Source organism: Galeopterus variegatus, unplaced genomic scaffold, assembly GCF_000696425.1.
Source record: "Galeopterus variegatus unplaced genomic scaffold, G_variegatus-3.0.2 Scaffold2002, whole genome shotgun sequence".
Taxonomy (NCBI): domain Eukaryota; kingdom Metazoa; phylum Chordata; class Mammalia; order Dermoptera; family Cynocephalidae; genus Galeopterus; species Galeopterus variegatus.
Window position 1 is genome coordinate 265,056 of NW_007728113.1, and position 24,694 is coordinate 289,749.

Genomic DNA, 24,694 nt, shown 5'->3' on the forward strand with positions numbered 1-24,694 from the left:
ATTAAGTGGGTGACTTGGGCAGGTCCCACTCTCTAAGACTCGGTTCTCCCCACACCATAAAATAGGGGTGATGATACTGCCTGCCTTGTAGGAGAGCAAACATGCTACTATCTGTGACATATGTAGTATAAGGCACACGCTGACTGTGTATCTGTTAACGTGATGAGTATCCCGGCCGTTGAGCTCTGATTTTGGTAGATCCATCTGTACCTGGAGCCAGGCAGGGTGGCATGGTGGTTGAGGGCATGGGCCCGACTTTCAACCTGGTCTGACTTTGGACAAGTCACCCAACTTCTCTGAGCCTCAGTTTTCACATCTGTAAAATGGGGATGATCATAACAGCATCTATTCCATGGGCTGGTAGTAACAACCAAAAGTGTCAGTAATGGTAAAACACTCAGGACAGTGTCTGGTACGTGGTACGTGATCAGGAAGCATGAGTCATTGTCATCATTACTGGGGAGCCCACGAGGCCCCCGGCTACCCGACACATAAGCCTTGCCTGGCTCTGCTGAGGGCAGCGTCTACTTACTTCGAGAACTTGTCAAGGGGCAGGCAGACTTAACCCAAAATAACTTTATTGTTGTCTTTACTTCTGATATAAAAGCATCCTCAGAACACTAGCCCGGGCCCTGGGAGGGATGAATATGGCCACAAGCCACCGACTCTGTGGGGTCAGGGCCCCGAAGGCCCTTGTGCTCTGAGGGACAAGCCCCACGCCCACCCCAGCTGCCCACTCCCATGTCTAGCTGACCCCCTGGGGGTGAGCCTCAGTGCAGTACAGAAGTTTAAGCCTGAGATTGACCAGATACAGTGACCACAGGGTCCCTCCTTGACCCTGGCTGTGGGGCGGAGGGTACACGCCACAGCTTCTAGCTGTCTCCAGGAAAGGCTGAGTGTTGGGGTCCCCCGGGCTGGCACAGAGGTCGTAGTGTAGCACTTCACTCATCCTGAGTTTCAGGGTTTGACCTGGTCAGCCACTGCTGCTGGGGATCAATCCCTCCCAGTTTCAGAATCTCCCACCTCCAGACGGCAGGGGAGCTCGGGGGGCCCATCAAGGCCCCTTCCAATTAGAGCAGTTTCAGGTGCACCTTCAGCCGCAAGGCCTGGCCCCCCAGCTCAGGGCGCCCCTCTTGCTGGGGACCCCAAGGCCCTGCCACACTAACCACCTCCAGCTGGTAGGTTCCAGGCCCTGGCCTCCGCCGTCCCAGCTGCAGGGAGCTGAAGCCATGGAGGTGACGCACACGGAAGAAACCTCGCTCATTGCCGTGGGCAATGACATAGTGGATCTGGCCCCGCAGACCCTCCAGCGCTGGCCGCAGCTCCAGGATGCGCTCAGTCTGGCCCAGGTGTGACAGGTTCAAGCCCAAGGCCAGTGGGACCTCTGAGTCAAGGGTGGCCAGGCTCACCTGGGGAGAAAGACCAGGTGGATAGTCAGAGGCTGGGAGAATTGGGGTGCGGTGGGTAGGGGGCCCTGGGGTCATGGCCAAAGAATAGATTTTAGCCAATCTCTAAAGTGGAGGTAAAAAAGGTCAAGTACAGTGCCCTTAATTTCTGTCTAGCCCTCCATCCATAAGGCCAATGGTCAGCCTGGGCTGCAGACACAGCAGCACAAAGCTCAGTCTGGTTCTCAGGTGGAAACCAAAGAGGGGCAGGTAAGGAGCCACTTTAAACACAGACTCCAATCAACTCCATTCCTGCCTTCCAGACTGGCCAGGTGTTTGAAGTTTCCAGGACAGCTTTGTCCTGTGGAGGACCTCAGCAGTGGGGCAGGGAAGACACTTGATAGCAGGAAGATCTGAACTGAGCATATTTAAAATTGGGATGGGGTTCAGCATGGACAGTGTCAGCCAAGCCCAGTGTCCCATTCTTAGGCTAGGGCTCCCATGCAGAGCACCACCTGAGACACAGATGTCACCCCCATGGGCCGAGTGATCTGGCGGGGCTGGTGAGAGGGCTGCCCACTCATGCAGAAGCTAGGCAGGGTTTTTTTCCTAAATATTGCTGCCATGTACGTTCTGACTGTTTTTGTAATGAGATTGTTGAATAAAATGCCACCATCCTTTTGAAAATAAATAATAAATAAATAAAAATAAAAAAATAAACACAGACTCCAAACTCCTAGTCTCAACTGAGGGGCCTTGGTCAGAACCCTGCTAGCCTGGGTCAAGGAAATCAAAGATTGTCCTCGGAAATCAGAACAAAGATTGTCCCCAGAGACCGAGCCAGGAGGTCGGTCAAATAGCAATGGGCCCCAGAGGTGGTCTGGGATGGCTGGTGTTATGACCAAGGGCCTTTCGGCAAAAGCCAGACCCAAAAAGGACACTGGAGCTGAGAGTAAGATAATCAGGACACCCAGCCAGGTCAGAGAGGACAGCAAGCTCCAGACTGAAGAGCCACCCAAAAGCTTCTGCAGTACTTCCTGCATCTGGCTCTTTTTGAGAGCCCCCTGTGTGCAGATGACAAACCCCTCTTTATTTGAGCTCCTCTGAAGTGCCTTCCTGGTCCTGGCAGCTGGACAGGCCTCTGAATAAGTCAGCGAGCCTCAATAGCAGGCTATCCCAGGCTAGGGGATGTAGCCAATCCCACAGAAGGTCATCTGTTTTCTTCTCCTTCGCTCTGGGCAGTGCTGTATTTGTTTCTCCTCATTTACATGCCAATGGAGTGTTTTGCTGTGAAAGCTACTCCTGTTCTCCAGACCCTCCTTTCTGGAAATCTCAGCCTTTCCCCCTGACTTTTGCTCAGACGTGCTTTTATTGACACCTGCTGGCAGGCAGTGGTTATTGCAGGCAAAGGCATGCACAAAACTCTTCTAGGTCTAGATTACTTGTGCCCCTCCTAGGAGCCCTGGTGACCCCTCCACCCTCTCTTACTGAGTACCAAGGGCTGGTGATAAGGCGGCAAACCCGACAGACACAGGGCTCTTCCCTTGTGAAGCTTACAGAAAATAACAGTAACTACGGGATAATGTATACAGTCAGTTTTTCCCAGCAAGGGAAAAACAACTAAAGGGAAAAAGAGGGCAAAGTAATACATTCACATTTAGTTAATCTAATATTGAAAGCCCCTCAGATCCAACACTCCTATCCCACTTTTGGCTTTATTTTTCCCCATAGCATTTATCATGTATCATACTTATCAATTGTTATAAAATATGAGGATACTTTGAAAAGTTCACAGAAAGATTTGTATTATCTTTTAATTGTATTTTTCCATGAACTTTGGAACTACCCTCGTATAATATAACTTATTGATTTCTTGTTTTACTTATTGATCCTTTCTTTCTGTCTCCCCATTAGACTGTCAGCCCCGCAAGGGCAGGGATTTTTAGTTTCCTTGTTTACTGCTGTTGCATTACAGTGCCCAGTGTGCAACAGGTATTCAGTAAAATCTGTGGAGTGAAAGAGTTTGGTCCTAGGACATGTCTGCAGGAGTGAGGGGAGCTTGGGGTAATGGCTTTTGTGCTCAGTGGTGATTTTTTGGAAACGATGTAAGGTGATGGCCTCAGAAGGTAGTGACTGCAGAGGAGCCTGGGATTCTTGGCCACGAAGACCGAGTCTGCTCGTAAAGAGGAGATTGTTCCATAGCTGTGAAGTCCCCACACCACCACTTTCAAGTTCTGTACTTTGGGCATGCGATCTAACCTCTCTGAGACTCTGTTTCCCCATTGGAAAATGGGGATAACAGAGGCATCTACACGTCCCAGGGTTGTGGTAAACATTGAGAGCTGTGAAGTTAGAGTGCCTGGAGCAACACCTGCTTCCAGCAGGTGCTTAACAAATGTATAGCTTTCAGATTCCTTGGGTGACAGTGGCAGGACCAACCAGCAGTGGCCTCAGGGACTCTCTAGCTGAGGGACAAGCACCTCAAATCAGTGGCAAAACTGTCCTCCCTGCACACCCTGGTCCGCTGGTTGGAGTGGCCTGAGGTGGCAGGAGGGACAAAGCTGTAGTCCTGCTCTGTTGTCTTCGAGAGGCCTGGGGAGGGCTCCTGAGATTCCTAGAGGTAAGGTGGGTTTGGGAGCTCCAGGGGCATCTGAAGCACAGGAAAGGGGCACGGGGGGTGGGGAATGCTGGGTGGTGTGCCTTCTAAGGGGATCCTCTGCTGGTGGCTCCCAGAGAAAGGATTTTCCTCCCCAAGGCTAAGGCAGGAAAGGAGCTATGGCTTGACCTGGGCTGGGCACTGGTGACTGGAGGTAAAGGGTTTGTGAAAACAGCCCTGAGGGATTTACAGGGTAAGTGAGCCTGGCCAAGCCATGGGGCAGAAGCTATTTGGCTGGCAGCTTTGGGCCCCATTGGTGCTAAATCCAGTGGGTCCCCAAGGGAAGGCCTCACCAGCCAGGAGGTGAGGGGTGACAGGTTTCAGGGTGCAGGCAGGGCTGGGGGCACTGAGGTATTTCCCTTGCATCCAAGTGCCATGGAAAGGACTCATGGGAAGCTTCATAGCCTGATCAGGGTCTATGTGGGAGTTGCCTGACTTACACCAGGAACGAGGGAGTATGCTGGGGGGTGTCCCCCAGAGAGTCCCCAAGGGAAATCCCGGGGCTGAGGAAGTCCAGGAAGGCCCAAGAAGGCACCAGAACATAGGGCACGAGCACATGCCATCTGGTGCTTTCTTGCGGGGGGGCTTAGGTGGGCCCACAGCTTTCTTCCCACCCTCGACCTGTCCCCTGTCTGCCCCTGCCTGGTGTGGCCCCCGTGGCACCTGGTGGTCTCCATGGGTGCTGCGCCTTAGCCGGTCTCGAGGGGAGAGGCCGTTGATCTTGCATTCATAGCAGGCTTCAGGTGAGAGCAGCTCCTCTTTGTCTGGGGTGTCCTGGGGTCCAGGGCTGAACCCCAGGCCAGAGACACAGTGTCTAGACCAGGGCAGGGATGGGGTGGACCTTCAGAGGCAGGCTGGTGAGACCTCAGCCCCAACCCCTCAGTCTCTATTCTGAGCCAGCTGCCCGTAGCAGCAAATGCTGGTGTGCAGGTGTGCCTCTGTGTGTGCACTGGTGTGGCTCGGTGTGCACAGGAGTGAGATGACATGCACACACTGGGATGGATGAATGTATCTGAGCGTACCCAGGGGCATGTGCATGTGGGAGTCTGCATGTACACACGGAGGAGGACATACATGCTTACTGGAATGTATGAATCCACATGAGTGTGCCCAGGGATGTGGGTCTAGTGAGAGACAGCATGCACAGATGACTCATGAGTGTGCTTTCCCGTGTGTGCAAACTGGATGTATCAATGGCCCCCAAGTGTCCCCCAGGGATGTGGACACATGTGAGCCTGCATGCACACTGGGATAAGGACATGGACACACACATGTGTGCATGATGGGATCTTTGAATGCACGAGGGTGCCCAGGCAAGCTGGCACTCTCTAAGAGTGCTGCTGTGCCTCTGCGTATCTAGTTCTCTGTGCACACGTGTGCATGTACATGTGCATATACACATGTATGCACAGGCAGAGGGAGCTCCTCCAGGGGACTCTCGGCCCTGTGTATGTGTGTACTCTCGCAGGGCATGGAGTCTGTCCAGTCCACCCCTGCACACCCCACTCCTGCCTCTCACCCTTGCCCAGCCCGGAAGTAGCCTTGGGGACAGCCACACAGGAAGCCTCCGGGCGTGTTGGCACAGCCATAGCTACAGGGGCCGCCCCTTCCAGCACACTCGTCCACATCCTGGCAGCCCCCGAGGGCCTGGTCGAAGTCGAAGCCAGACGGGCAGACACAGTGAAAGCCACCTAGTGTGTTGTGGCAGGAGGCGCTACCGCAGGCCGCAGGCAACAGTGCACACTCGTTCTCGTCTGCAGGCGTGGAGAAGAGGGAAGACACAGGGAGTCACCTTTGCACTCCTGGAGTGCTGGATCTGGAACGCTCCCCCTTCCAAGCCCAAGTGCAATGTCAAAGCCTCCAGCAAACTCCCCGTGAGCCATCAGACTAGGTCTATCCCCCTGACCCCTTCACACTCCCTCATAACCCTCAACCCCTGCCCCAAACCCTGTGATTCCCCTTAAATCCTAAGTTGTGGGATGGTCTAGGAACAAGCTTTCTCACCCTTGGCACTAGTGACGTTTGGGGCCAGATCATCCTCTGTGGTGAAGGCCGTCCCTGCACTGTAGGACGTTGAGCAGCGTCCCTGGCCTCCACCCAATCTGTGTTAGCAGCACCCACCCCCTAGTTGTGACAATCAAAAATGTCTCCAGGAGCTGGCCAGTTAGCTCAGTTGGTGAGAGCATGGTGTTGTAACACCAAGGCCAAGGGTTTGGATACTTGTATTGGCCAGCAGCCAAACAAACCAAAATATGTCTCCAAGACAATTCCAAATGTCCCTTAGGTGGCAAAATGGTCCCCAGTTGAGAACCTAATTAGTGTTCTAATAATCCCTGTCTCCTCTGCTAGACGGAACAACTCCAGGCAGGGATGGTGTCTGTTTCTTGGCTCACTTCTGCATCTCAGAGCCTCGTGCGAGGCAGGTCCTCAGCAAACAGTTGGGGAAGTAATGAATGAGTAAGTAGAGCAAGCTGAGAACAGCAGCAGGAGCAGCAGGCAAGCTGAGAACGAGGAATTACCAGCAAAGACTGATGACGGTCTGTGTGATGCCCGCAATCCCTGGGGTGCAAGGAACTTAGCTGAAGACCCATCAGGAGAGACAGGGGGAGAGGGCAGAGAAGTCAGCGGGAGAGTGTGGACAGCCGTGTCACAGTGGCTGCAGAAGTGGGGAGAGTCCAGGAGAAGTAGGCTGTGGTGCCCAGAGCGGTGGAGGTCAAGAGTGGGGACTGAGGAGAAGTCTCAGTAGGGCAAGTGTGCCGACAGGGGTAGAGGGTGAAAGCTGGTAGGGGAGGAATGGGAAGTGGTGAGGATGAGGCTGTCATTAGAAGGGCAGAGGGCTAGCCCGCAAACAGGCTCTCTGCAACAGCTCTGGCAAAGACATAGCGTAGCATTCACACCTCTGCTGCCCCTTGCCGCACTCATGGCAGACATCACTAATCAATCACAGCACTCTTCCCAGCGATCACAGGCACCTCTCAGAATCTTTCTCAGCTGAGTCCTCCAGGCCACCAGTCCCTAAGGAATGGGCTTGAATGCTTTGCCATGTGTACTCTGCAACTCATGGGCTCCCCAGCAGTGGGGAACTCATTACCTTCCAGGATGGCCAGTCTGATCTTTAGATAGTTGTGCTTGTCAAGCATCTTGCTGGGAGGTGGTTCCCAGTTGCCTGCTCCAGGCAGATTCTGGTTTGGGGGGAGCAGCTTCCTCCCAGCCCCCACCACTCACCCACACACTGGGCCCACTGGGAGTGCTGGGTAAAGCCCTGGGGGCAGCTGCAGCGGTAGCCCCCCAGCTTGTTCTGACAGCCGTGTTGACAGCGATGGGGACCGTCACATTCGTCCACATCTGACATAGAAAGAGAGAGAGGGAGAGAGGGCTTGCTCTCCCAGCGGCCCTCAGGACCATCCCCCGGCCCTAGATCCCTCCCACTCGAAGCCCAGCTCTACCTTTACAGACACGTCCTGAGCTGTCCAGGGTGAAGCCTTGGTGACACTCACAACGGAAGCTGCCTGGGACATTGTGGCAGCGCCCACGGGTGCCACACAGGCTGGGCTGGGCTGAACACTCATCATTGTCTGCAGAGGACAGAGAATGGGCAGGGGTGCCTGGGGGTTAAGGGACTCATGTTGGCATTACAATGCTGGTCCCACCCACTGTGTGGCTTCAGGCAAGTCACTCACCCTCTCTGTGCTTCTGTTTATCCCTCTGTGAAGTGAGATCCGTAACAGTTCCTGCCTGACAGAACTGCCACTGATTGTTGAAACTGCACACGTTAAGGACTTTGATCTACCACTTCCCCCACCCCATGCTATCTATTCTAAATAAATCAATGTACAGCATATGCATGTATCGAAACAATACACTATACTCCACAAATATGTACAAATAAATGTTAAAATGGTTTTTTATAAAGGACTTTGTTTGAATTTCATCTCTACCATCTTGAAGCTGTGTGACCTAGAGCAACTTACTTACCCTCTGTGCCTCAGTTTCCTCAGCTGTAACAAAGAGATGATAATATCTATCTCATTGTGTTTTCTGGTGAGAATTAAATTAAACTAATCATGTGAAAGGTTTAGGATGGTGCCTGGTATGGGAGTAAAAGATTAATAAATCTCTTTTTTCTTCTCCCATGAGAAAATGACCTGGGGATATCTGTTGAGATATGTCCTCCTGGAAACCTAACAGTAGTGCAGTGTCAGCCACTGATATGGACTGGAGGTTTGTGTCCTTCCAAAATCATATGTTGAAGTCCCAACCCTCAACGTGATGTTATCTGGAGATGCCTTTGGGAGGTAATTAGGTTAGATGAGGTCATGAGGGTGGGACCCCTATGTTGAGTTTAGTGCCCTGGTTAGAAGAGGAAGAGACTCTGCAAGCAGAGGAAAGGCCATGTCAGGACACAGTGAGAAGGTGGCCGTCTGCAAGCCAGAGAGAGAGCCCTCACCAGACAGCCAACCCTGATGCACCTGCATCTTAAACGTCCCACTCTCCAGAACTGTGAGAAATAAATCTCTGTAGTTTGTCACCCAGTATATGTTTTTTTGTAAGCTATTTTTTTAAAGTTAAAATTCTGTGAAAATCTTTCCATGTCTTTGAATATTCTTATTCACATCATTTCTAAAGATTTATTTGTTTGTTTATTTTGGTGGCTGGCTGGTATGGGGATCCAAACCCATTATTCACATCATTTTTAATGGTCACCTCATTTTGGTTACTATGGATTTATTACTCTACTTCACTTAACCAACTGTCAATTAAAAGACACTAGGTGGGCTGGCTGCTTAGCTAACTCAGAGTGTGGTGTTGATAGCACCAAGGTCAAGGGTTCAGATGCCCATACAGGCAAGCTGCAAAAAAAAAAAAAAAAAAAAAAAAAAAAAAAAAAAAAAAAAAAAAAAAAAGAAAAGAAAAGAAAAAAAAGACAGGATTTTTCTAATTTTTCACTATTTTGAACAATATAAAGACTAGGTAAATCTTTGCATGTGCCCCCTTAGAATCAATTTCTAAAAGTAGAGTGGTAGGCACAGATGTCCATATCGGTAAATTTTTGGACATGAATTGCCAAGTCCCGCTTTTGGAGTCTGTGGTATTTTGTTATGGCAGCCCAAGCCAACTAAGACAGTGGGGTTACCAGGCAGCATTGCCTTGGTGGTAATGGCCCGGGGCTGGCAAATTGCATTTGGACTGGGATTCTGGGGAATGAACAATAAACTCCTAGCAGAGAACCCTGGTTTTGGCTTCCCTGAGCACAGAGATTCTTGACAGCAGGCATATACCTGTGGGTATGTGGGATCTCTCTCAGGTACAAGAGACATCGGGGACATGGGGCTTCTAAGCAGGAATGGCTCCTGCAGCTGCTGGAGTGCCTGAGCTGTCACTTGAGGGGCCACAGAGACTAGCTCTAGACTCCTTCCAGAAAGAAACATCTGGCACCATCTGTGGTTTCTTTCCCTTGCACAAAGCAAACCAAGTGTCAGGATGACGTGACCTACTGTGGCCATGTGAGTTTCATCTTCTAGTTCAGTCACTGGCAAACTGGGGCCCCATGGGACAAAATCCAACCCACCTTCTGTTTGTGTAAATAAAGTTTTATTGGCAAGCAACCACCTTCACTCATTTATATATCATCTCTGGCTGCCTTGGTGACACAACGGCAGGGGTAAATCATGACAACAGAGACCACACGGACGGCAAAGCTAAAAATACTTACTCCTGTACCCTTTACAGAATTTGTTTGCTGACTCCCAATCAAGCTGAGCCTCAGGATCACACCTGCCTGGCTGAGAATATAACTCTAGTGAGAAGTCACATGTGCGCTATGGGATTTGTGTGCACTGCTCCCTGGGCATCTTTGTGTATATGAGTGCAGCTGTACACACACACACACACACGCACACACATGCACACACACACACGCACGCACACACACAACCATGTTATGAAACTTTACTGTTGCAGAAAAAGAGAAATTCATCTCATTTCAAATCTTTGTTCCAATGTCCCCTTCTTTTTTTTTTTTTTTTGTTCCTTTTTGTCTTTTTTCGTGTCCGGCAATGGACCGCAACCCTCAGTGTCGCGCCCGTACAGGACCGGGACCGGCAACGGGATCGCAACCCTTGGCGCTGCGACCGCCCCTCGCTCAGCCAGTGAGCGGGAACCGGTCTGTATGTGGGATCCGAACCCTCGGCAGGAGCGCCACCGCGCTCCCAAGTGGCGCACTGTAGCAGTGCGCCACCGGGCCGGCCCCCAATGTCCCCTTCTTGACGAGGCTTCACCTGATCCCTCTTTTAAAACTTCAGTCCTCCCCTTCTTTCCTGTCCGCCACACTCTGCTTTTACTTTGTCTTTCCTTCATATCACATATCACCTTCTAACAGTTTCTCTTGTTAACTTATTGTTATGTCTGTTTCTAGTCTGATTCCCTGCTAAAAGGAAAGTTCCATGGCAGTGGCAAGCTCTGCCTCTCGCGTTCATGGCTGTACCCCGCCCCCCCACCAAGGTGTAGAATAGGGCTTCGTAAACTAATTCTATAAAGGACCAGAGAGTAAATATTTTTGGCTCTGTCACAAAAATGGCTGGCCGTGGCTGGCCTGTTAGCTCGGTTGGTTAGAGTGCAGTGTCATAACACCAAGGTCAAGGGTTTTGGTCCCCATACTGGCCAGCCACCAAACAAACAAACAGAAAATGGCTGGCTGCAGAGATAGGTAAACAAGTGGGTGTGTGACCATGTGCCAATAAAACTTTATTAGCAAAAGCAAGCAGGGGGCTGGACGTGGCTGGCAGGCTGGAGTTTGCCACGCTCTGGTCTGGAGCACAGCCTGGTACATGGTAGTTGCCCAGTAGGTGTTGGCTGAATGGATTAGTGGGAGCCCTGGGTCCCAGCTCCCTAGGGCAGGGAAGGAGAAAGGAGGTTCTAGATCCCACCAGGATGTGAATACCTTCATTCTCATCACCCCTATGCCCCTAATGTCTGGCATACGCTGGGTGCTTCATAATTCTTTGGTGAACAAATGTGTGGAGGACGAGGTCGTGGTCCCCCTGCTGGGTGAGGGATGAGGGAGCACTCACCAAAGCAGGCCTGGTGGCGCTGGGTGAAGCCAGGGGGACAGTGGCAGGTGAAGGTGCCAATGGCGTTGACACAGAGGAACTGGCAGTTGTGTTGCCTGGAGGAGCATTCGTCCAGGTCTGTGGCACAGATGGTCCCAGTGGGCTCAGGGCAGGGGCCAGTGGGGACCAGGGGGCTTCCAGGGGCTGCTCCCATCACCTCCAGGCAGAGGGATGGCAGGAGAAAGACCCTGGAGATGGTGCCTGACACTATGCAAGTGGGAGGCAGTGAGACCACAGAAGACATGACTGGGGCTTCCCTGGGGGAACAGGGACAGGGCCTTGGGGGCATGGGATGGGGAGAGGGAAGGACGTCACCTTTGCAGGTCCTGCCGTCTTCCTCCAGCCAATAGCCACGGGGACAGGCACACAAAAAGCTGCCCTCTGTGTTTTTGCAGAGGAAGGTACATGGCTTGGGGGCCTGGCTGCACTCGTCCACATCTGGGGGGGATGGAAAAGTCAGACAGACATTCCTGGGAGGAAGGGCTAAGGCGCTGGGATCTCCACTCAGGCCCTGCTGAGGCCTCCATCCCAGACCCTGGCCATCCAGAATCTGTGGACTTACACAGGAATTGACCCTTTCTCTGTAGAAAGCCAAGTAGTAAATATGTTAGGCTTTGCAAGCCATGCTGTCTCAGTCACAACTACCCAACATGGACTTTGTAGCAGGAAAGCAGCTATGGAGGGTAAGTAAACAAATAGACATGGCTGTGTGCCAATAAAACTTTATTTACAAAAACAAGCAGGGGGCCAGACTCGGCCCTCAGGCTGGAGTTTGCTGCCTCTTGACTTAGATGAATACCTGCTACACTATACGATGGAACAGAAAATCTCAATATGTACAAAATTAACAGAAGGAAATAGCAGGAAAGTGGCCCAAACATGGTGGGGGGTGGGGAAGCAAAGGATGCTTTGCTTCTGGCTTCGGTTTTCTCAGTTTTCTTTATGGTGTGGGCACCACTTTGCAAATGAAAACCAGATGTTGCAAGCTGGAAGGCCCCAGGCCTGGAGCTACACAGAGGAACTGGGCTGGGCCAAGGGTGAGGGGTGTGGGGGGCTGGGACTCACCCAGGCAGGCCGTGGCAGCTGCATCCGGTGTGTACCCAGCCTGGCAGAGGCAGTGGAAGGAACCGAGGCTGTTGATGCACTCGCCGTGGGGACACAGGTGAGGGAGCACGTGGCACTCATCCACGTCTGGGGACAAGCAGGGCACAGCTGGGGCTGGCTGGATGGCCACCTTGGGCCACCAGGGCATGCCCCCTTCCTTCTGCCCACCAGCCCTCCTCCCAGAGGCAAGCCCAGCCTCTCTTCCCCTCCCTGCACCCCAGCCCACGTGGATCCCATTGTCATGCAGCAGGACACCCTGATAAAGCTCCTTCCATGGCACACTGAGAACACCCTGGAGGAGGGTGGATACATGCACACACCCCTAGCCTCACCAGTGACACCTTCTCAGGGCACCAACACACACATGTGGAAGCATGGGCAGGGCCATGCAAGTACAAGCACATCACATGCCAGCCACATGCCCAGATGCTCCTGCAGAATCACAGGGCCACACACTCACACACAGGGGCTCCTGTGTCCCCAAGACACATGCTCCCAAAGACACTTTCCCGCCTAGCCTACTGATGTCACTCCTGGTCACTGGGGATAACTGGTCTCACACTCACTGGCACGTTCGATGAGACACACCCATGAACAGATACACTCACAACACACACTGGCTCACACATTTTCACACACTCATTAATGGGCCTGAACACAAAAAAACAAAGCACACACACACACACACGCACACCCCAGCTCCGCACTCTCACATGCTCGGTAGCACACACACACACACGCACACCCCAGCTCCGCACTCTCACATGCCCGGTAGCACACACACACACACACACACACACACTCATAAACAAACTCTCACACACAGGACACACGCCAGCTTACATGCTCCCTTGCACACTCACTTGCTCACTAACAAGCCTGCACACATGCGTAGAACACAAACTGGCTCATCTGCTGTCGCACACTCACTGGCACACACACTGGCTCAGACACCTGCTCACTCGACCATCCGAGTCTGTGCACGCATCAAGAGGACACATGCTGGTTCACACACTTGTCAACACAAAGACGCACATACACGCACACACGGAGCACACACAGCACCACAAACACACTCCCCTGCTCCTTGGCTCCTAGCATGGGGACACAGCAGGCCACCCACCTCGGCCCTCGGCAGTGTAACCTGAACCGTGGGGGCACAGCTTCCTATAGGCAGAGGTGCCGGGCAGGGGGCAGAGCTCGCAGCGAGACCCCCAGCCCCGTCCACCCCCGCAGCAGCACTCAGCCCTGGTGACGGCCTCGCCGCTGCTCGACGGCACCTGGCACAGGGACTGCAGCACCTCGGAAAAGCAGGCCCCCCGCCGGACATCTGCAGAGAACGGCAGGGATGGTGGGCGGTAAGATCCTGCTGTCTGCCCCCCAGCCCAGTCCTGTCCCCATGGTCTCTGGAGGCTTTGGGAGCCTGCATGGGGTGAAATCTTCTGAGTCACTGTCACTGGACACCGTTAAACACCCTAGCCCTGGGTTGGGCTGCGGAGTCTGGACAGCTCCCTGCGGTTGCTTCAGCAGGCTGGCTTGAGGATCCATCGGGGAGAAGCTGTTGAGCTTGCTTTGGGGCAAACGGCATTTGTGGGGCGGGGATGGGGATAGAGTGTCTAGGAGGTGGCCAGACACCCACACCTGGCCTGAAGCTGTGGGGGTGGTGATCATGCTTGGGGGGACAATAAACAGGGAGGAGAGGAGAGTGGGGATGGGGTCAGATAAGCCGCCAGCACAGATGGGTTTAGCTCCCAGGAAGTGGGAAACCTGGGTAGAGCCCATTCCCGGGTGTGACGCGGCTGGGGCTGGAAGAAGGGGGAGGCGTTCTGCTCTCCCATGGTGTTTGATCAAAGAGACAAAAGGGGAGGGGACACGCAGTGGACATGGGTGTCCAGATCTGCTCAGCAACCCCCTGTGCCCCAGACCCCATCCCTGCCTCAGGGAGCTCTCAGGCAGCAGGAGGGACAGACAGACGGTGCTGCCACATGGGGGATGGGCATGTCCACCACCTGGGCCTGGTCACACTCACCATGGCACTCGGTGAGGGTGAGGCTGGGCTGGAAGCCCTGGTCACAGTCACACCGGAAGCTGCCCACAGTGTTGACGCAGCGGCCATTGACGCAGAGGCTGGGTTGGGTGCGGCATTCATCGTCATCTGGGGTGGGAGGGATAAGGCAGGCCGAGGGAGGCCACGGCCCCAAAGTTCCCCCCTTGGGTCTCCCTGCGCCCTCTTGTTTTGGCCTCTCCCCTCCGTGGTGTGTGTGTGTGGGGTTCCCTGCACCCTGGAAGCACCCCCGTCTGTACCTGTGCAGCCCTCCCCAGAGCCAGGCTGGGGCCGCATGCCTGGGGGGCAGACACATGCAAAGGTGCCCACGAGGTTCTTGCACAGCATGCCCTGGGCGTGACAGTCCTGCTGACCATCTGCACACTCGTCCACATCTTCAGATGAACAGGGGCAGATGTCACCAAGGCCAGGCACCCATAGCCCAGCCCCAGGCCAGGGGGCCTGGATCCCACCCTCCAGCAACCCTGTTGGGACCAGACTGAGGTCACTGCCGTCCTGCCAGGTGCCCCTGGGAAGGCCTCCCCTAGCCCCTGCCTCTAGCTCCAAGAAGCTGAGGGGGTCAGGAGCGGCCCCCGAAACTTGCATCCCCTGCCTACATCAGGGTCTGTGAATCTTTCAGGCCTTCACCACGGCCCCTGGAACACTGACTCCAAAACAGCCCAGGAGGGACCAAGTGCCAGCCCCAGATCTCTCACCCTTGACTCTATGGACACTGGGGACAGGAACGTTCTTTGTGGTAGGGGGCCATTCTGTGTGCATTGTAGAAAAGCTAGCAGCATCCCCGGCCGCTGGATGCCAGCAGCCCCCACCTCCCACTGTGAAGATAAAATGTGTCTCGGACATTGCTACGTGTCCCCTGGGAGGCACAATCACTGTCCCCACTGTCCTACCCCACTTGGGGCAGGTCCAGCCCCTACTGTCCTGTTAGACTCTGGATCCCACTTTATTAACAACAACGCTAATAGTAAAAGCAGCACCACTCCTCACTTTATCCCCTTGACTGCTCACTCCCGCCCTTGGGAGAGCAGGCTCTTTTTTCTCCATTTTACAGACAGGAAGTGGAGGAGCTGAGATCACACCTGGGTCTGTTTGACTCCAGAGCCCAGGATGTTACTGATGCACAGTGGGGGTCTTGGGACCAAGGCGGGGGGAGCCCTGGAACCCTGCCCATCACCTGCCTGTGCAGGGCCTACCTCGACACATGGCCCCGTCCTCCCGCAGGGCATAGCCAGCCGGGCAGGTGCACAGGTAGGAGCCCTCAGTGTTGTGGCAGCGGAAGGCACAGAGCAGCGGGTTCAGGGAACACTCGTTGATGTCTGGGGAGGCCAATGGGGGGCCGGCTGGGTGGGGGATCTGACTGTTGGACCCCCAGTCTCTCCCCCAGGCCAGCCCCCAGGTGTCCCTGTCACACATCCCAGGTCCTGGGCAGGTAGGGTCATACCCTCGCAGGTCATCATGGGGCCAGGCTCAAAGCCATTGGCACAAGCACATTCGAAGCCTCCGATGACGTTGGTGCATGTGCCTTCCCCACAGGGGTGCCCGACGGAGCACTCGTCTGTGTCTGGGTGGGGGTAAGAGGGTGGTCAGTGCCTGCAGAGAGTCCCCCATCCTCAATATTATCCCGTCTACCTCCCTGTTGATCACCAGAGTGGATGGCACCAGATCCAATGCCCCTCTAGGGCAGGCATGCTGTGTATGTTCAATGCATGCATGAGTGAGGGAACGGATGAGTGGTGAAATGAACAAGTGAGAGAGTAAATGAATAAGGGAGTGAATGAGTGAGCAAGGGGGAAAATGAGAGAATGAGCGAGTGACTGAATGAATCAGTGCATGAGTGAGCACCTGGATGAATGAATGAGTGAATGGAAGACTGAATCATGAGTGAATGAGTGAACGAGCAGTGAATAAACGAGTTAGCAAGGGGGCAGATGAGAGAATGAGCAAGTGACTGAATGAATTAATAACTGAGTGAGTGGCTGTACAAATGCATGAAGGAAGGACCGAGTGATCAAATAAATGAGTGATTGAATGGAGAAAGGAAGGAAGGAGTGACTGAAGGAGAGAGTGAATGAGCGAGTGAATGAGTCAAGGGCAGAGGGGAGGGAGGGAGCGAGCGAGTGGGATAGAGTGGCAGAGAGTGAGGACAGGATCCTCACTTGGTGGCACCTGCCCTGCCCCCTCTGTTCCTTCCTTTCCTGGGCCAGGGCAGGGCTGGCCACTCACCCACACAGCCAAGGCCAGTGAAGTCCAGGCTGTAGCCGAAGGGACACTCGCAGCGGAAGGAACCATCAGTATTGACGCAGAGGCCATTAGTGCAGACACCAGGGTTCTCTGCACACTCGTTCACATCTGCAGGTGGTAGGGGTTTTGGACACAGCACCTGTCACCATGTGGGCCCCAGCACCTGGACACACTTAAGTACCCAAGGGAACAAGAGCCCAGGCTCCAGGCTGGTGGGGTCCAGAGCCACCCCCGAGTCTTGGAGGGAGCTGAGATGGGCCCAGTAGGGGCTTTTAGCATGGGGTTGAGGGGCTCACCTTCTCGAGAGTCATCTGGGCCTGGGACTGCCCCGTGGCCAAAGGGGCAGAGCTCCTGAAAGGCAGCTGGATACGGAGAGGAGGTGGAAGATAAGAGTCAGGGGCCAGGTGCAGCCCCCAGGGAAGGCAGAGGGAAGAATGGGAGAGGAAGGGCAGGCCACATGGAGGGAAGCCTGGATGTCGGGGGAGGGGCGCTCACCACTGCCCTCCTGAGGACACAGCTCACAGGGGTCACCCCAGCCCTCCCCAGGCCTCTTGCTACAGCAGCACCGGGTCTTGGTGGTGTTGAAAGCTTTGGGCACCGAGCACTTTCCGGCCTCGAAACGGGTGAAGCAGAAACTCTGCCGTGTGTCTGTGGGGTGGGGTGGGGGAGGGGGACTCCATCAGCACCGCCCCTCCCCCACTCCAGTCCTGATGAATGGGCGCTGTTGATCCTACCAGTGGCCAATCAGAACACTTCACGTCCCTGGTTGTGGTGACTGGTTCAAGGACAAACGTGACCTACACTGGACCAATGAGGATCAGTCTTGGGGCTTTGGCTAATCAGCTGGAAATCCCTTCTAGCACTGCCCCATCCCACTCCCTGTTGTGGGGTGCCTCCATGCCAGGGAGAAAAGTCAAAGTCAGCCATGTTATTCTTGGATCAGAAGTCTCTTCTTGGAAAGGCAAAGTGACTAATTCCAGAGAGCCAGAGGACCTCAGACTTCAGACCCCAAATCCCTGGTCCTCAGCCCTGGACTCCCATCAGCCTGAGAAGTCCTCATGAGCAGGCCGAGGCTTGACTCACCACTGGGCCCCCGGCCCCCAGAACAACAGATCCTGGCTGAGTTGAACTGCAGGCTCCGCTCTCACCTTTGATGCCCCTAAGCTGTGAGTGAAGAGGCTGGCTCACACTGGGTGAGGCTAGCCCACACTGGACAAAGCTAGCCCAGCTGAGATGAAGCCAGCCCAGAGGGGCCTAGGCTAGCTCAGATTGGACAAAACCAGCTCAGTGAGGGCAACTGTGACCCATACAGGACAACCTGAGCCCAGAGGACCAGGTTAGCCCAGAATGGACCAGGTTAGACCTCTGTAGAAATGACTTGTCTGGACAAGAGGTTGCCTGGACTAGGATAACCCCACTAATGCAGAGAATCACCTCTGCTCAGTAAGAGCTCCTGGAGAATCGTACAAGAAACCACAAGAAATTGCACAAGAAACACTCTTTTCTGGGTGATCTTAATCTTCCTCACCTCCCACCTTCTTCCCTAAACCCTGTGTGCCCCCTGGGTCCCAGACTCACCAAAGCAACGGTGCCTGTTGTCAGAGAGGACAAAGCCAGGTGGGCAGAAGCACTGGAAACTCCCGGGGCTGTTGGTGCAGGTGCCAAAGAGACAGAGATTGGGCTCCTCCAAGCACTCATCCATGTCTGGAAGGAAAGGGACATGAGCTGGATGGGGTACCAGTAGGACCTCCACCAGGGTGGGGAAGCCTCTGCTGTGAGGAAGGGCAGATGTAGTAAGGGTCCAGCCCAGGAGGACCCAGAGGATGAAGTGGGGCAGGGGCCTTAAGGGCTTAGAATGATCTAGAGCACTAGGTGGGCAATGTGTATGTGGTGGGGGTGTCGGGGGGTGTCTTTCCCATGAGGCGTCTCCAGAGTAGGAGTCATGAGCAGGAAAAGTTCCTCTTTAGAGACTAAAATTGTACAAAGCTAATGGAGACTGGGTGCATTTAGCCTGCTTTGGATGGAGTTAGCTCACATTGCATTTGGCTAGCCCAGACAGAATAGAACAGAGGAGGCCAGGCCAGACTGGTCCAGATAAGCCCAGACTGTATGAAGCTAGCCCATCTGCTCAGGCCAGGTTGGTCCAGGTTAGCCCAGATTATGCAAGACTTGCCCAAATCAAGACTGGGTCAGAGGCGGTCAGGCCAGACTGATCCAGATAAGCCCAGACTGTATGAAGCTAGCCCATCTGCTCAGGCCAGGTTGGTCCAGGTTAGCCCAGATTATGCAAGGCTTGCACAAATGGAAGACTGCATCAGAGGCAGTCAGGCCAGACCTGTCCAGGTTAGCCCACACTGTATGAGGCTAGCCCAAGTGAATGAATGGACCAGCAGAGGCCAGACTGGTCCAGGTTAGTCCAGATTGTACAAAGTCACCCCTATGGGTGATTATACGAGTGGAGCTCAGGTCAGACTCGTCCTTGACCACCATTTATTGACTGAGGAGTTCTATGCTTCAGTGCTTGGAGGTGCAGTGAGACTCCACACCCATGTCCACTTTAAAGGATTCACAAAGAAGCCTGTGGGTTCCAGAGAGAAAGCTCTGAGCTGGGAGTCAAAATATTCATAATAACAATAATTGTGCATGGAGTTGTGTGGCGCTGTAAGTGCATCTCCACCCCTACCACAACCCCAGCTGGTATTCCCATTTAACAGATGGGGACACAGGCTCAGAGGTACCTCCCTAGCCTAAGAGCTGGTAGGTGGGAATGGACACTCACCAATGCAGTGGTCCCTCTGCACCTGGAAGCCGGGGGGACAGATGCAGCGAAAAGAGCCCTCGAGGTTCTGGCAGGTGCCTGGTAGGCAGGTTCCCACAAGGCTGAGACACTCGTTGGTGTCTGTGGAGAGGAGGAGGGGGGCTCACCTGGGACTGGGACAACACCTGCAGTCACCGCATGACAGCTGAGGGCCGCGGGACAGTACCCCCAGTAGCAGTTCTGGCTCCAGGGAAAGGGCTGAGACCCAGGAATGGCTGGGGAAGGGTTATCTGATCCTGATGGGTTTTAGGTGGAGCCAGGTGATGTCCAGAGGGAAGAGGGAGCAAGATTCCTAATCTCAAGTCACCTGCAGATTCCTTCCACAGTTTCTATGGCATCCACTTAGCATCTCTACTGTTCCTCACTTCAGAAAACTTACATTTTCAAGGCAGCCTCATCCTAAACTACAAACTCCATGAAAACGTGGGTGTGATATGCTGATTTTATTTTTTCTTTTTATACATTAAAATAAATGCACGGGTATTAAATGGAACCATGCTCACTCAGAAATACCAACTGCAGGTAAATGTGGTACAGGGGCTAGCCGAGCCCCAGCACCATGGGGAGACTCACCCATACAGTTCTTCCCATCAGCTGTGAGCTCGAAGCCGTCCTGACAGAGGCAGTGGAAGGAGCCAGCTGTGTTGAGGCACTGGCCAAATCGGCACACCTGCCCCACCAGTGTAGTACACTCATCAGTGTCTGCAGAGGGCAGATGGGCAGGCAGAGCCTGAGGGGATTGAGCCTCCCTTGCACTTCTGTCCACAACACATTAAGTTGGTGGCATTGACTTTAGTTTATTGAGTACTCATGTACCAGACTCTGTATATTAACTGTCCAACCATCCTATCAGTAAGTACTGATATTTTCCAATGTAATCATTGAACGCTATGAATTTGCCTGTGAGCACTCCCTTAGCTGCATCCCACACATTTTGTTACGTTATGTTTTCATTTTCACTTAGCTCAAAATATTTTCTATTTTCCCTCATGTTTTATTCTTTGACCTATGGAGTATTTAATAGTATGTTGTTTACTTTCCAAATATTTGGGGACTTTCTGGGCATCTTTCTATGATTGAGTTCTAATTTCATTCCCTTACATTCTGAGGACCTACTAGATGTGACTTCAATTCTTTTAAATATGTTAAGGCTTGCTTTATGGGCCAGAATATGGTCTTCCTGATTGAATGTCCATGTGCACTTGAGAAGAATGTGTTCTGGAATGTTCTACAAGTATCAATCAGGTGTAGGTGGTTGGCAGTGTTGTTCAGGCCTTCTATATCCTTACTGATTTTCTGCTTATTTGTTCTATTACTGAGAGAGGTGTGTTGAAGTCACCAACTATAATTGTGGATTTGTCATTTTCTTTTTCAGTTCTGTCCATTTTTACTTCATATATTTTGAAGCTCTGTTGTTGGATGCCTATGCATATGCGTTTATAATTATGTCTTCTTGGAGCACTGAACCTTTGATCAATATGTCTCTCTTTGGTAATATTCCTTGTTGAGAATTCTATTTGTTCTGATATTTGGTCTGGAAGGCACTACTATCAATTCCCGTCCTACACATGAGAAAACTGAGGCACAGAGAGGTAAATGACTTGTCCAGGGTCACACAGCTGGTAGGTGGCAAAGCTGAGATTTGAACTCATGCTTCCTGACCTGGGAGTCCATGCCTTTACCCAGTGTGCTAAACAGGGTAGTGCAAACCATCCAGGTCTTGTTTTCACTATTCACCTCCCTTTCTGTACAGCCCATCCACTTCACATCAATGTCAGCATGAATTCTGGTGAGTCACCCCTTGCAAGTCCCCCAACTTGCACCTGGCAATTAAAAGGCTGTGAAAAACTCAGTGGTTGACTTATTTTCAGAGAAAATTCCAACCTCCAAGGTTGTTTTTCCGAAGGGTCCCTGGGTCAAAATCCTCACCCATACAATCCCCATTGTGTGTCACCATAAAGCCAGGGAAGCAGAGACAGTTGTAGGAGCCGATGATGTTCTTGCAGGTCCCATTTCCGCATGGCTGCTGTTCACATTCATCAACATCTGTTGGAGCAAAGCCCCCGAGCCTGCTCAGCTCACCCAGGGCATTGGGTGGCTCAGGGAATGATGGTTTGGTTGGACCCAACCTGTCTCCCCTGAACCCAGCCCATCCTGGGTGATTGGGTAGTGACCCCTTGAGGAGATGGCTGGGAAGTCTCCCAGCACTATTTATCACCCCCATTCTACCAGTGGAAAAACTGAAGCACGGGGAGGAGAATAAGCCATTTATCCAAGATCTTAGTGGCAGGACTCAAACCCTGGTCTGTCTGTGAACCAGATGAACAGACACATCATTCCCACCCCGGGAGAGGTATATGTAGACCCCAGGCAGCCTGGCCTGAGAGGTAGAGGCAGGAGGGGCTCTCACCCATGCACAGCGTCTGATCTGCTGAGGCCTGGAAGCCACGATGACACAGGCATGTGTAGCTGCCCTCAGTGTCCACACAGTCGCCATGGCTACAGACATTCGGGATCTCCTGACACTCGTTCCGTCCTGGGGGTGCAGGCAGCATGGGGTCCCCAGGTCCCCCACCCCACGGTGTTTCCCTGAGCCCTCCCTTGCTGCAATGGAGGAGCCAGAACCTGCTTTGGAGACCCCCATTCAAGCTCCCGACAGGGGCCTCAGGCTGCCAGCGTATGCTCAGCTTCCACCTTCATCATATCTTATGTCACCCTCATGGCTGTCCCATTCCCAAGTTCACTCAGTTGAGCCCCCATTCTCCATAATAGTACAGACAAGGAGAAAGACCCAGACTTCCTTGGGTTAAGAGTCATACCCTACCCAAGTCACAGTGGGCCACAGAGCCCTGCTCCCCAAGCCCTCGCCCTGCTGGGGTCTGGCTCATCATCTCCCTGAGGACCCTGCTCACCCACGCAAGCCCCGCCTGGTGACAGCTTGTACCCTTGGGCACACCCGCAGCGGTAGCTGCCAGGGATGTTGATGCAGTTGGCATTTTGCCAGCAGGAGCTCTCCCCGCTGACACACTCATCCACATCTGGGGAAGACAGAGAATGGAGTGGGGGTGAAGGAGAAGCCCACCCTGACAGAATCAAAGCGCAAACCCAGCCCCCCGCTTCAGAGCAGATGGTCTGTCTGGAAGCAGCCAGATCTGGAGTAAGGGTGGTTATATGGGATGGGGGCCCCTGGAAAGGTGTTGGCCCAGTTATGTAGATGGGGAAACCGAGGCTCAGAGAGTTTAAATGACTAGCCCAGATTGCACAGCAGGGGACCAGCATCCCACCCAGACCCCAGGGCTGGGGATGGAGGGGAAAAGGGGCACCTTCGCAGGCCAGCAGGATGCTGTTGTAGTCAAAGCCCATGGGGCACTCGCAGCGGAAGCTCCCGATCTGGTTGATACAGACGCCGTTGGCACAGATGGCAGGGATCTCCCCGCACTCGTCGATGTCTGGGGAGGGCATCGGCCATCAGGGGCTGACCAGCTCTCTGGGACTTCTGGGGACCCTAAGCTAAGGCTCTCACTGACCCTGCAGTCTGGTAGAAAGTGTTATGGCCACAAACCAGCACATGCTCCAAAAATCCTGCCGTGGACAAAATACATCCGCTCACACCAGAAAGAGATCAGGATGGGGAAGGAAAGAAAAAAGCAAGAGAAAGTATCTTTCTCAATTAAAAACGCACTTTTTCCTGTGACCCAGCAACCCTCAATATTCTTCAGCCATAAAAAGGAATGAAGCAGTGATACGGGTTTTGACAGGGATGAACCCTGAAATCATTATGCTCAGTGAAAGAAGCCAGACACAAAAGGATTAATATTGTACAACTCCATTTATAGAAAACGTCCAGAATAGGAAAATGCATAGAGACAGAAAGATTAATGGCTGCCAGGGGCTGAGGGGAGGGGGGAAGGGGAATGGCTGCTAATGGGCACGGTGTTCTAAACTTAGATTGAGATGATGGTTGCACAACTCTGAATACACTAAAAATCACTGAATTGGGCACATTTAAATGGGCGAAAGGTATGGTATGTAAATCATATCTCAATAAAGCTGTTAATATATAAATACACCCAACCTATGTGTCCACCAATGGGGGACTGGAAACAGCCTAAGTGTCCATCAGTGGGGGACTGGGAACAACTCAAGTGTCCATCTATAGGGGACTGGAAACAACCTAAGTGTCCATCAACAGGAGACTAGAAACAACCTAACTTTCTATCAATAGGGGATTGGGAACAACCTAAGTGTCCATCAATAGGGGACTGGAAATAACTGTCCATCACTGGGGAACTGGTTTATGACCTGGCATGTATTCACACCATGGAATACTCTAAAGCATGGCAAAGAAGGAGGCTGCACTGCATTAGAGTAATCTGGCTGGTTCTCTGAAATACCTTTGGGTGAAAAATGCAAATTGTAGACCAACATGTTGGGTATCACATAATTTATGTAAAACTCCCAGAAAACAATGTCATACATTTTCAATGGGGGAAACGCATGAAGGAAAAACTGGAAAGAAGTATTCCAGGCATAAACCATGAAAATCTCCAGGCAACGAGAAGGGGACAGATCTGAGGTGGTGACTAGAGGGGAAGTGAGTTTTATGTGCCACGTTCCAATTTTTTAAAATAAGGAGTATACATCCGTGGGTTTAAAGCAACTGAAAGTGGGTTCATCAATTAAACACCATACAGGTAAAAATTGGCATGCTGGTGTTAAATAGTACAGAATCCCATCTAAGTTTAAAAGGGAGCATTCTAAAAATTTAAAAAAAACCCTTTTCCTCTTCTTTGCAAAAAAAAGGGGGGGGTAGCATTCTGCACACGCTACAACACGGATGAGTCCTGAGGACATTGTGCTCAGTGAAATAAACCAGGCACAAAAGGACAAATACTGTGTGGTTCTGCTCATAGGAGGTCCCTAGAGTCATCAGATCCACAGAGACTGAAAGGAGAATGGGGGGTGCCGGGAGCTGGGGAGGGGGATGGGGAGTGAGTGTTTCATGGGGACAGAGTTTCAGTTTGGGAAGATGGGAAAGTTCTGGAGGTGGATGGTGGTGACGGCTGCACAACACAGTGCAAATGTACTGAATGCCACTTTACTGGGCTCTTAAAAATGGTTAAAGTAGTAAATGTTATATTATGTCTATTTTACCATCATTTAAAAAGATGAATAACAATTTAATGAAAATACTCTTACTGTTTTAATAAGAAAGAAGTGTTGGGGAGCAGGGTTTCTGGGGAGATGGAGGTGTGTGGGGAAGGGGGAAGAGAGGAGGATGAGGAGGAGGGTGGCAGAGAAAGAGCTGTCAGGGAG

General features: G+C 52.7%; 1 protein-coding gene across 1 annotated transcript in view; it reads right to left on the reverse strand.

Moving 5' to 3' along the window:
• Positions 1–561: 561 nt before the first annotated feature.
• The window catches only part of FBN3 (fibrillin 3), a 65,440-nt gene continuing 41,307 nt past the window's right edge, over positions 562–24,694 (reverse strand). Inside the window, exons 42-64 of the mRNA XM_008580025.1 lie at positions 22,702–22,827; positions 22,291–22,416; positions 21,789–21,914; positions 21,308–21,424; positions 19,952–20,080; positions 19,340–19,459; positions 18,139–18,264; positions 17,056–17,208; positions 16,857–16,922; positions 16,543–16,668; positions 15,761–15,880; positions 15,513–15,635; positions 14,559–14,693; positions 14,284–14,409; positions 13,378–13,584; positions 12,216–12,341; positions 11,466–11,588; positions 11,112–11,228; positions 7,488–7,616; positions 7,267–7,386; positions 5,561–5,795; positions 4,705–4,855; positions 562–1,409 (exon numbers count right to left, since the gene is read on the reverse strand). Of these exons, the coding sequence (XP_008578247.1) occupies positions 1,071–1,409; positions 4,705–4,855; positions 5,561–5,795; positions 7,267–7,386; positions 7,488–7,616; positions 11,112–11,228; positions 11,466–11,588; positions 12,216–12,341; positions 13,378–13,584; positions 14,284–14,409; positions 14,559–14,693; positions 15,513–15,635; positions 15,761–15,880; positions 16,543–16,668; positions 16,857–16,922; positions 17,056–17,208; positions 18,139–18,264; positions 19,340–19,459; positions 19,952–20,080; positions 21,308–21,424; positions 21,789–21,914; positions 22,291–22,416; positions 22,702–22,827 (3,266 nt within the window). The 3' untranslated portion in view covers positions 562–1,070. The remainder of the gene's footprint in view (positions 1,410–4,704; positions 4,856–5,560; positions 5,796–7,266; positions 7,387–7,487; positions 7,617–11,111; positions 11,229–11,465; positions 11,589–12,215; positions 12,342–13,377; positions 13,585–14,283; positions 14,410–14,558; positions 14,694–15,512; positions 15,636–15,760; positions 15,881–16,542; positions 16,669–16,856; positions 16,923–17,055; positions 17,209–18,138; positions 18,265–19,339; positions 19,460–19,951; positions 20,081–21,307; positions 21,425–21,788; positions 21,915–22,290; positions 22,417–22,701; positions 22,828–24,694) is intronic.